This window comes from Arachis ipaensis, chromosome B09, assembly GCF_000816755.2.
Source record: "Arachis ipaensis cultivar K30076 chromosome B09, Araip1.1, whole genome shotgun sequence".
Taxonomy (NCBI): domain Eukaryota; kingdom Viridiplantae; phylum Streptophyta; class Magnoliopsida; order Fabales; family Fabaceae; genus Arachis; species Arachis ipaensis.
In genome coordinates, this window is record NC_029793.2 from 119905413 (window position 1) to 119918285 (window position 12873).

Genomic DNA, 12873 nt, shown 5'->3' on the forward strand with positions numbered 1-12873 from the left:
TTTGTATCATTGTTTTTTATATAATTGACTTCAGCTTTGCTTTGCTTAAGAATTTTATCCTAAAAATAAAAATACCTTGCTGCTTGGTTTGAAAAAAAAAAGTAGAGAATTATAATTTTTAAATGTGAACTGACTTCATGAGCATCTTTGGATTACGTTTACTGTTTTTTCATATGAGATGTGTTAAGCGTGTATTTTTTGGTTGGTGTCATTGTGCCTTCTTTTGTCTTATAGGTGTGTTTTCACTTTCTTCTAAATCTATATGAATTTCCTGTTGTTTTAACTCCAATGCTTATGGCATATTGTTATGCTTATTGATCTCTTGCTGTAATTTTGAAGTTGGCATTTTATTGATGGGTTATTGTCTTTTTTATTTTAATTTTTCTAATAGTGGTTTTATATTGTTTAAATTTGAGAGTATTACTATTATATTTTTTAAAATGTGTTTTTGGCATGTTTTAAAATCTTGATTTAAATTTTTACATAACTTCTCTAGAACTTATATTTTCAATAAATTATTGACAGATATTTAGTAGTTCTTATTTTTTTGGAGACTATCTCGTGTATAATTGACTTTAGCCTTGGTTTCCTTAAGAATTTTTTTTTAAAAGAAAAATATATTATTGCTTGGGTTAAAAAAAAGCAAGTTTATTTTTTTTAAATTCTGAACTCATTTGATGTGATGTTTTGGATTAATTTTACTGTTTTCTCATCTGTGAGGTGTTAAATTTTGGATTAACTTCAACTGTTTATGTGATATCTTCAGATTTGTATTATTGTCATAACCTGAGAAAAAAATAAACTGATGTCATGAAAAAAATAAACTGACGTCATGACAGATTTGTATCATTCTCTTGTGTATAATTGACTTCAGCTTTGCTTTGCTTAAGGATTTTATCTTAAAAATATAAATACCTTGCTACTTGGTTTGAAAAAAAAAAGTGGAGAATTATAATTTTTAAATATGAACTGACTTGATGAGCATCTTTGGATTAAGTTTACCGTTTTTTCCATATGTGATGTGTTAAACGTGTAATTTTTGGTTGGTGTCATTGTGCCTTTTTTTGTCTTATAGGTGCATTTTCACTTTCTTCTAAATCTATATGAATTTCATGTTGTTTTAGCTCCAATGCTTTTGGCATATTGTTATGCTTATTGATCTCTTCCTGTAATTTTGAAGTTGGCATTTCATTGATGGGTTATTGTCTTATTTATTTTAATTTTTCTAATAGTGATTTTATATCGTTTAAATTTGAGAGTATTACTATTATATTTTTCAACATGTATTTTTGGCATGTTTTAAAATCTTAATTTAAATTTTTACATAACTTCTCTAGAACTTATATTTTCAATAAGTTATTAACAAATATTTAGTAGTCCTTATTTTTTTGGAGACTATCTCGTATATAATTGACTTCAGGTTTGGTTTTCATAAGGATTTTTTTTTCTTAAAAATAAAAATATATTGCTGCTTGGGTTAAAAAAAAGTAAGTTTATTTTTTTTTTTTAAATTTTGAACTCATTTGATGAGATCTTTTGGATTAACTTTACTGTGAGGTGTTAAATTTTGGATTAACTTTAACTGTTTATGTGATGTCTTCAGATTTGTATTGTTATCATAACCTAAGAAAAAAATAAACTGATGTCATGATAAATCTGTATCATTATCTTTTGATATATGGTTATGCTTATTGATCTGTTGTGTTCTTAGGATTTTATTTGATGTGTTTTGAGTAAATACACATGAACTAACTATTTTTTGTTTTTTTCCCCTTTTATATTGGGGTCTGATCACGCTGGTCCCAGGGTGCCTCTCTTGCTCTCGCTCTGTAACAAGGTACTCTTTATCCTGTAATTTGGACTCACGTTGTGTGAAAAAAAATAATGGTGTCACATGATAAATTCTTTATCCTAAAGCTGAAGGTTATAATCGTGTTTTCTAGGATTTATTTGATTGTCTTTCAAGCAAATGTTAAGTTAGTATTATTTTTTATTGTGATCTGTTGGTATATGAAGGTGTTTAAAAGATCAATTGAGGATCCTTGCTGCATTATGATATGAGATTGCAGCACAGTTCTTCTGGACAAGGAAATGGGCTCAGAAAGTTTGCAACTTAAGTTAAATAATTTCTCTTTCTGCCTTTTTTTTTGTATAGAAATTATGTTTAATTTGTTCCTTTTTGTGGTTTTAATTTGTTATTTGAGATAATGCATATTTTAATATACATATTTATTATTTCCAAAATGTAAATAGTCTAAGGAAAACATGAACTCAACTTGCTTAATTAAGAGGCCTGCTTAAAGTAAAAGTATAATATGGGAGCTCACAAACTAGATACCTTATGCATCCATCCAAGGGACCATTTTTGGCAAACTAGACCCTTTTAAGTGTGGTTCAACTCTTTTGTACCTTTTTTTTTATTTTTCAATCATATCTTTTGAAGTCATTTTAATCATAGATAAAGCTGGTATGGAATCTTGCATCATATTTACCCTTTTATATTTGAAATTGATTAAGTCAAGAATCTAATTTCCTTTAACTTATGCTAAACATATTCCAAGAAAAATATGACAACACAGTTAAAGAATGCCCAAAAGCATTAGATATGAATCCAGTGTACATTAAAGCTTTAGTAAGAAGAGGAAAAGCTCATGAAAAGCTTGAACATTTTGAAGAAACCATTCCTGGTAAGTTCAAATCTTATATTAGGGGTTATTTTACTTTAAGCAAGACTTGAACTTTATTCTCTTTTGCACAGTAAGGGGGGTAAGTGTAGTTTCTCAAACTGGAAAGGTGCCACTGTTATGTGGTATTTGCCAACCTAGGGAAAGCCAGTATGAGTATCATTATGCATTCCTTATTTTTTGGATCTTAATGAAGAAGTACATGTTCTGCATACTGGTGCCATTCAGGTTTTTTTTTTCCTTTTCGCATCATTGAGTTCATTCATACCATAATTTTTTCACTTCACTAATTTTAGTTATTTTTTCAAATATCAATTGATAGATATGAAAAAGATCTTAAAAATTGATCCTTCAAATGATCAAGCTAGGAAGGCAATCAGACGAGTTGAGCCACTTGCTGCAGAAAAGCGGGAAATGATGAAGAGATGATTGGCAAGTTTCTGTTATCATCTTTATCTTGGATTTCAATTATAATTGCTATTGTATTATGTACTTTGCGTAGAATAGTGCATGGGCATTATATCCTTACATGACCTTGATTTTTCATGCATACATTTATAATTTGTTACCCAAATATGATGCTCTTTTCTTTATTTCTTCTTGCTGCTGCAAAATTACCATGAATGACGGAAAAACATCCTATCTTGGTTTCTATGTATTTATTGGCACATTCATCTAGCTTTTTCGTCCATCCGTAAGATTTATTTGCAATCTTGTGGTTGAAATTGGCTAAGTCCATATGTTTGTTTAGTCAGATGAAACTCTTTTTGAAATAAATTATTTTATCAAAGGAATTTATGGATGCCTTATTGTGATATTTCTAAGCATGGGATACTTAGGTGATAGAAAGATATACTATTATTTTATCAAAGAAATTTATTTATAATTTCTTCCTTCATTCTTCCGAAATCACCAATTCCTTGGGATGGATGCTGTTGGTGTAAATTCTTCTTTTGTATGCCTTCTGAAACTCCTTCCTTTCTTATTTTTGGTTTGCCTTAGTCACTAAACAAGAAGATGAAGAATATTTTGGAATTCAAAACTTAGTCCATGAAATTTCACTAAACAGTGAATTTCAATTTTGAATTAACATAGGCAATAATTTTACTTTAGTTGTTTCAATCTGAAATTTCTGGTATTATACTATCGGATAAATATTGAATTATTGAATGTTGCTTTGTTGTCGTTATTTTTCTAATAGTTTTTCAGCTATTTACAATTCAATAATTGAAAATGCTATGTAAATTGAGTCGGTTCACATTATCTCCTTAAGTTTCTCTAATTTCTGTGAGAAATATTTTATCCCACTTTATAGAGACGAATCTCAGGTTCTAGATTTGTTGAGTTGTATTTTTAAACGTTGTTTAGAAGTTTTGTTACTATTCTTTGTTTTATTTTCTGTCTTTTTCTCTCTTTTTTATGTTTTTATTTGCTTTGTTTTTTATTTTGGAGATACTCATCAAATTTTATTTGAGTTTCATTTGTGATATTAAATCACTTGTGGTATGAATTTTAGTTTCACTTTAATAGAAGACCAGAAATTTATTTTAGTTTCACAACCAAATTGAGTGTCAAATTCACATTTGTGCCTTTTTTTTCTCGGTTGAAAGTCAAAATTACCTGGGAATTATTTATGTACAAGTGTACACCAATTGATTTTTATTGGTAAACTATTTAAAATACTTTTTTTTTATTTTGTATCCCATCGTCTTAAATTATCAAGGATCTGTTTGCTAGGAAAAACGAGCTGCTTGATGAAGTTAATAGATATTTCTCTTTGCGTATGTTTACTTAAAATAGGTTTATATTTTCTGTTTAGCTATCGAGCTTATGTTGATATTTTTCTGAGAAGTTTGAGTCTTTGATTCTGTTCTCTTATTTTTTTTTAAAATAAAATTAGTAAAAAATATATATTCTTATTTGTTACTCTCTTTTGTTTATACGTTCATTCATTGATTGTATATCTTTTTTTTTTTTTGAGCACAATTTTTGAACTTTATTGATGGCCACTTTGTTTTTTGGTATTTCACTACATAGATAGATAATTATCTTGTGTGTATCTTCATTGGGAATATGATATATTTTCCATTGGAAATATAATTATATAGGAAGCCTAATCAAATAATGATGTCTATACTAAAAGGTGTCCTCATCTAAGTCTACCACTCCTAAATCTATGCATAGGTTTTCTTTTTATTTTTAGTTCTCGCTTTTCTCTAGGTGTTACCTCATGTTGTCTTTGTTATCTCTCTCTTCTCTCTCATCCTCTTCTCATCCCATCCTCTCTTCTCCTATTAACTTACAATTTATATAGAAGATAACTTAGGGTTAATATAGCTTACCATTTATACACCTTATTTGTGTATCAATTGTTGTTAGCTTAGGTCCTATATATAGGATTATTTAGTGGGGCCCGCAAATATCTTTCGATTGATATCTAAGGTCAATCAATATCAATATCTTTCAAATATCTATCTTGCTTCTTTTTTTCCCTCTCAAAATAAGGGTTCTATGGATTTCGAAATTCAAATTACTCAATTGATTTGTGTTTATAAATAAAGACAGAACCCATTGATCATGGCAGATTTTTCTCACATTCATGTTGCTGTTGTATGTGTTTCTTAGTTGCTGTTTGATTGACTGAAATTTGTTTTCTCTTTCATCCCTTTAATTGTATTTCAATATGACAACTGCCATGGATATGGTTAATAAGATTAATCCTGAGAAGGAAGCATGGAACCTCAAAGTTAGGGTGATTAGGCTTTGGACTGTTCCGACTTTCACTGGTCAGCTTCTCCCAAATTCCATGGAGATGATTTTGGTTGATGAATCTGTGAGTTATAGTGGTCTAAATCTACTAAAAATTTTTGGCTATTTGTTTTTTGTATTTAGATGTATTTCTCCTTGCCTTTTTTATATCGAGGTCTGAAATTTTGTTTCATTTAAATTTGATTTTTTGTTTATTCGATTTGTCATTTATCAGATTTTTAGTATAATTTATGTTGATTGGTAGGGGTGCAAGATACAAGCTACTGTTCGGAAGACTATGATTTACAGGTTCAAACAACTTCTCTCCGAGATGGTCGAGTATATGTAATGAAGCTCTTCTCTGTTGTGCCAAACCAAGGATCTTATAAGGCCACTAGGCATCAGTTTAAGTTGATTTTCCAATTCAGGACCACTGTCAGGGATGTTATCTGTGATTTTATTCCAAAATCTGCTCTTACAATCTCTCCATTCACTGAACTTTTGAAAACCAAAGAGGATTCTGATTTCTTAGTTGGTATGTTGTGCTATTTGCTCATACTTTTTTTTGTCTGGAATGATTGCAGTCTTGTTTCTTTCTGATTTGTAGAATGTTGCTTTGTTGTCATTATTTTCTAATAGTTTTTTTTAATATTTATTTCAGATGTTGTGGGTCTGTTGGTCTCTGTGTCAGAAGAGAAAGAATATGATAAAGATGGAAAGAAGATGAAGATGGCTATGATGGAACTTGCTGAAAATGAGTTAGCGTTCTTTAATTTCTACATCTTCCTCTTATTGGGATTCTTTTTTGTTTTCGGTGTGTTTGTATAGTCAAGTTTCTAATACTGTAGGTGATTTTGTTGGTTGTTTTCAGTCACAGGATTCAGTGTGCCTTATTTGGTGAATATGTTGATGAACTTAATCGATTTCTGTCTTCTGGGTATGCTGAACAGCCAGTTGTGGTTTTACAACTTGCCAAAGTTAAGGTTTTTAGAGGTTTGTATCATGTAAATTTCATTTCAGGTGTGTCAGTTATCCAAGTTCACTTGGTTTTACCACTATATTCCTGTAACCAATGTATCTATTTTTTTTTCAGGTAGAGTTAAACTTCAGAATGTTATGTTTGCATCAAAGCTTGGATTTAATCTTGACATCCCAGAGGTGGCAGCTTTTCAGAAAAGGTATATTTGTACATGTAGTTTTTGTTGTGTTTTTTGTTGTTGTTGCTGTCATTGTTTACTTATTTAAGTTGGTGCTGTATTTGTTAATAATTCTATTCCACATGGAGTTAGTGCATCCCAACCCATTGGCATTGTTGGATCTGGAAAAAATATCAGAATAGAAGAAGACTTTATGAAGCTCACACCTAGGTGTACTGTGAAGTCGCTTGATGATAACAACTGGGTTGGAACCACTTTAATTTCTTTTTATCATCTTTACTCTTGATAATTTGTGTTAAATTTTCTTTTTCTATTCGTTAGTAAAAACTGCTTTGTTTTGGAACGATATTAATCCTTTTGTCCTCTTTTGTACTTGAAAATACTATGCTGTTAGTATTTGTTTTAGTTTTTCAGTTTTAGTTTGCATTACAACTATCTTTGGTTATAATGTCTTAACATTTATAGACCTGGTCTTATATTTTTAGGCTGGAACTTTTGTTGTACTAGCGAAGATAGCTGAAATAGTTGAGGATAGTCCTTGGTGGTGCTCTGCTTGTGTGTGTGGCAGAGGTGTTCAAGTAGAATCTGGGATTTACTTTTGTCAATTTTGTAACATCCATGTTACAAATGTGACTCCTAGGTATAAATATTTTACAATGCTTCCTTTGTGTTTTGTTAAATAGTGAATTATTTCTGCGTAGTTGTTAACCTTAGGCCAGTATTTATGTGCATCTTAAAAAAATTCAGGTTTAAAGTGAAGGTGTTGGTTGAGGATTCCACTGGTATTTCTATTTTTGTCCTCTTTGATTGTGAGGCAAGTTACCTACTGAATAAGACTTGTGCCCAGCTGTTTGAACAACATCTTAAGGATATTGATGTAAGTTAATCGAATGCTATATTCTTTTTATGTGCTGAGTTTATTGTTAAAGAGTTTTCTTATCCTTCGGTTTCTACCGATTCATTTTTTCTGTTGTGTCTGTTTTATATTGTTCGTAGGTTGTGTTTGGCACACAGTCTCCTATATTCCAAGAAATTGTTGGAAAAACTATGCTGTTCAAGGTTCTTAGTAGGCCTGTTGGGATGGAGAAATTCAAAGGGACCTATCCAGTGAGGCGTGTTTGTGATGATGCTGCAATAGTTGGAATGTTTGAGCTCTCTGGTTCAGATTTGAGTCCTGAAAATGTATAAAACGGAATTCGCACCTATTGTTTCATTTTAATAAATTCTTTCTTAAATTTTTCATTTTTTGGTTGTTCCACCTTTATTCATGTCTTATATCGGATGTGCTTTGTATTATCCAAGGTTGGGTTTATACCAAAAGGAGAAGGATCATTTGGGAAACCCTCTAAGGTTACCAAATCACCGAATTTAGGATTGACTCCTTCCAGCTGCTCTAAGCTCTTTGCTGGTTTGCCTCAATGTATCCAAAAGGAATCAAGTGTTGTTGACTTGGGAGACGATGAAGATGCTAAGGTTCTATGCTTCGAGTTTCTTCTATTATTTTTTCTGTATTACTTTTCACCCTTTTTTTAATTGTGTTTAAATTAAACCTAATATGTTGTGTCATTTAATAGTGTCCTCTCCTCAAGAGAAAGTCTGCTGATGCTGTGGTGGATAAGTTAAATGAAGTGGATAGTTCTGAAAATTCATGTGATAAAGTTGATGAAAGTGAAGAGGTGAGTAGTGTTGCCATTTTTTTTGACAGGGCGCTTAATTTTATGATCAAGTTCGTTTGACTAGAAGTCATTAATTATCCCTCTAATTAGGTTTTTTCATGCAATTCTTTACACTAGGAGTATGTGGTTGGCGTTAATCGAGGCTCTGTTGATGCTGAGAAAGATGTGAAGCCTTCGTTGAAGAGGTTGAGAAGATCTTTGAGGCTGCAATTTGATGAAGCTAATGAGTCTTGTGGCTCTGGGAATGACGGCTCCTCTGGACATAGGGTTAATTGAGGTGGCTGCCCATGGCAGTTAACTAGAGCTACTGATTAGGACTAATCTAGGGCATTAGGTAATTTGGTTGTGTCCATGTAATAGCATTTGATGCATTAGATTGTAGTGGATGAGAATATTGTGTGTTTTCATGTTTTATATAATTTGTTTGGGTTGTTTTTTGGGCATCTTTCTCATGTAATAGATTAAGTGCTAGGGTGTGGACACAATATCATTAGCCACTAGGCAAATTAGCTATTTAGCCCTTTATTTTTGTACTTATTTCTTTGAAATTCAATATAATGCAGTAGCTCTTTTATGATATAGAAATCTCTCCTTCCACAATTTAGTTTATTCCTTAACTTATGTGGTTTTGCCAAGTGAATGTATGGTATTTAGATGACTGAATATTCATGTGTTGTTGAATTGATTTGTACTTTCTTATCTGTGTTATTATACCCCACTTGAATTTTAGTTGGATATGTTTAACATTTAGTTATTTATTGTTTGTAATCTAAAATTGATGAGTGAGTTGTTTCTCTTGGAATCGGTAATGTATTTAGGAGTTGGTTGTGTGTGTGTGTGTTTTTTTTGTTAGTGGTATTTTTATTTTAAAAATTTTTTATGTCTTGCAGGTCACATTCTTAACTTTATTAGAAAACAAGACATTTATTTTAATTTCATTTATGATGCTAAGTTAGTTTCTAATCTTTGAATTATTGATGTTGTATTTCTTATTGGGGATTTAATTCAGTAAATTAATAATGTTGATGCTCTGCCTTTTTTTTCACCATGTTCTCTAGACTGGAACTCTTTATCTCTTATATTTCTACCTGTTAAATGATATATCTTTATTCATTTAATGTAAAAAAACTGTTGTGATTAAAAGTGGAAAATTCTATAAAATTCTCTCTGGTGTGATATCAATTGATGGTTTCCGTAATTTGTATCTTAAAGATACGTCATGTGTATTGTTACTACTCTTTAATTTGTTCTCTTTCTGTATCTTTGATTTTTTGGGTTTGATATTCTATTCTTTTTTTTTTCTCTGTATATTCAGATATTGATTTCTTTATTATTCTATTGTCAGAATGAAGAATTTCACTTGGATGCATCCGATTTTTTGTACAAATTGATAGGGAAAAATTGGTATTCATGGTTGATCCCCAGCCCGTTGAGAGTGACACAATATGCCCTGCGTATAATGTTTTTAAAGTTTCTACATATGAGTTTATGTTAAAGTTGATTGAACGAGTTGAGAATCGTGTTTTGAATGCGGTTAGTTTAGTTTTCTCTATTGACTTCCAAGATATTTTTTAATAAGTGTTTGCTCACTTTTTTAGTATTATGCGTAACAATGATATTGTCTTCTCTATCAAAACATGTATAATTAGTGTGCTATTGTTTCGGCTTCAAATGTGGCTTCTATTGAAGACCCTGTTTCACATATTTCTGGTTCAGTATTACCTACGGTAAGTTTTCATCTCTACGTTATATTTCCGACCATTATTCTTTGATATCGCATTTTTTGTAGAACTGGTTCTTTATTGCTTAAGTGTTTCTTCTTTTATTAAATTTCAGTAAATTTAACAGATTTCATTTTTGTCACAAATCTGTTCGTGTGGTGAATGAAATTGTTTGCAACAAGAGATTGGCATCCCCATACCGTGATGTACCAAGATCTACAAAGCAAAAACTTGAAGATGCCTTTTCTAGGAGTATAGATGAAACTTGGAATGATAATAAGAAGGCATCATCATCTATGAATATTTAGGATCAGATTCAACTGTTGCTAATGTGATTTGCCTAGAATGTTCAGTTACAATGTGTGATTTAGTTTCTTTGTGTTAAAGATATGGTGTTGTAGTTTTCTTGAATTGGGTTGTTGTAAGTTGGCTAGACTTAGATATTCTGTTAACATTTTACTTGTTGAACTTCTAAATTCAGATGTTTTCTTTTAGTTGAGTAACCTACAATTTCAGTTGTAACTTTATTAGTACAGAGTGGAGTTTATGTTCTAACTAAGAATTTTTAGTATATGACTTGCGGAATTGATGCATGCATTTCTAACAGGTGGTTTGGGAGAAGCATTTCTCCTAAAGAATTAAGGTAAATATTTTGTCCTTTTCCTTTGGTCTTATATCAACTATATCTGATCATTTGTAATTTATTAGGGTTTTTTGGATATTTTTCCTGTATATATGAATTAACTATTCTTTTTTCCTTTTTATATCGGTATCCGAGTACACTGATTTCAAAGTGTTGTTTGTGGTGGAGTTACTGGAATTGATGGAGTTGGTTGTGTTAGGAGAATTACTTGAATTTGAGAACTGAGGTGAATAAATTAGTGACTTACGTATGTGTATGAAATTTCCTTTAATTATATTGGTTTTGGTTCTTATTTATGTTAATCTTCTTAATTGTGTTGTTTATATTTTTAAGTTGTATTTGTTGTTGCATAATTTATAAAGTTGAACAAGATACAACGTTCTGTGAGACAGGATTTCTATAGCCAATTCTAATATGTGCTCATCAAAATTAATGTTTTGAAAAGCAATGATACTTATGCAAACAATGAAGAGTTAGAAAATATACTTATGTATTGAGTGGTAATAGAGTAAATAAATCTGTTACGTTTAGTTAAGAATTGAATAACAAAAGTACTTTTTATTAACATAAAAAGTGACAATCCAAGAACACTGAAAAAACAAATCCAAAAATATATATATATATATATATATATATATATGCTAGTATAATGATGGTGGATGGAGGATTTATGATCATGGCAATATAATGATATGGTTGAGGTTGAGTGGTGTTTATTTGAATTTGTTGGTATTGATATAATGAATAATGATGTGATGATGGTTGGAGAGTTTATGATGATGACAATATGTGTATGTAGAATAATATGTTAGTTCGTGATTAAAGCTTGTAAAGTTGGATTGAAATGAGATGTTAATGAGCTAAGGAAATGATAGGATTGCAAGGATTGTTGTGCTATTGTTGAGGGTAAATATATTGATGGTTATGAATGAATTTTGAAAAGAAAATGAGGTTTGAAGTTTTTGAAAAACTTGGTTTTTGACAGAACTTCAGCGGTTCATAACTGGAGCCTCAAATTTTGCTTGGAAGTGGAATTTGTTTCAACTCAAAGATGGTTTTGCAAGCTTTTGAATAGTATAAATTTTGTGAAAAACAGAATTTTGTAGCAAAAGTTATGAACGTCGGAAGTTTAGGTGTGAATTATGTATTATGCAGGTGCATATAACAGCTTTCTGGGTAAACTGTGTTTTTTTTTAACAACGTACGCCCACGCGTACGCGTGGCATCGAATTTTAAACTGCGCATGCACGAGTAGCCCATGCGTGTGCGTGATGAGCCAACATGCATGACCACGCGTACGCATGACCCACGCGTACGCGTGACATGATGTTCTCACTACGCGTACGCATGGTAAGGGAATGTGCGGGCGTGCTACCTTTTTATACTCCCACTCGTACGCGTGGCCCCTGTTTCCTACAAAACTGGATTTTTGTGTTTTAAACCAGATTTTAGACTTCTAAACCTCTATTTTCATCCTTTTATCCATAAAGTATAATACTAAGTCTAGTAGCTAGTTGAAGCTAGGAAAATAAGGTAACTTGGGGATAAAGAAAGAGGTAAACATGATGAGTTATAAGAAAGAGATGTGGATGTTAAATGAAGTTATGAAGCCATGGTTTTGATGTTATATAATAATTTTGAATATTAAACGGCTTATGAAATGATGATATCTGAGATAGGAGTTTCCCTGGGTAATAGAACCGTGGCTTGCCACCACGTGTTCTAGGTCGAAACTCGATACTCTGTTGACCCTACATCGTAAGGGTGACCGGGCACGTATAAATTCCCGGAAATGGATATCCCTCATTGAGTGATATATAAATAAATGAATGATTAAATGATGAACGAATGAGAAATCTATGCATAGATTCATGGGGATGCGCAATGAGGGACAGTCTAAGGTTTTCGAACTTGTCAGGTTAGCTGGATAATTGACATATGAGTCTCATAAGCCATAGGACAGGCATACATCATGTGCATTTGTTTATTTTTTCTGCTATACATTACCTGGGATTGCCTAACTGAATATATATATCATGCTACCTGTTATATTTGCTACTTGCACTATCTGTTTCCTACTTGTGCGTGACATTGTTTGATTTCTTGTCTCTGCTGAATCAATGGTGATGGAGGAGCGGAGGAAGGGTGGATTTGTTTGATATTAATGTTAGGATTTAGAGTAGGCAGGTTTAGAACTTTTAGGTCACCTAACCCCTCTTATGGCTTCTGCTTAGAGTTTAAGTT

The 12873-nt window shown here is 31.5% G+C and overlaps 1 protein-coding gene and 1 long non-coding RNA gene across 2 annotated transcripts; both read left to right on the forward strand.

Annotated features, from left to right (window-relative positions):
- Positions 5368-6260, forward strand: LOC107615874. Its single transcript, XM_021112005.1, has 4 exons — positions 5368-5517; positions 5698-5771; positions 5861-5967; positions 6094-6260. Exons 1-4 carry the CDS (start codon positions 5368-5370, stop codon positions 6258-6260), a joined length of 498 nt encoding a protein of 165 aa, XP_020967664.1.
- On the forward strand, positions 8048-8652 carry LOC110267141. The gene is made up of 3 exons (XR_002354491.1): positions 8048-8062; positions 8164-8265; positions 8383-8652. It is a non-coding gene; the product is annotated as an uncharacterized LOC110267141 (long non-coding RNA).

Excerpts from the sequence above, each read along its gene's own strand:
- LOC107615874 (XM_021112005.1), top strand. The coding sequence starts at position 5,368 with ATGACAACTGCCATGGATATGGTTAATAAGATTAATCCTGAGAAGGAA. Across the intron at positions 5,518-5,697 it reads TGATTTTGGTTGATGAATCT|GGGTGCAAGATACAAGCTAC; the intron begins GTGAGTTATAGT and ends GTTGATTGGTAG. Across the intron at positions 5,772-5,860 it reads CTTCTCTCCGAGATGGTCGA|GACCACTGTCAGGGATGTTA; the intron begins GTATATGTAATG and ends TTTCCAATTCAG.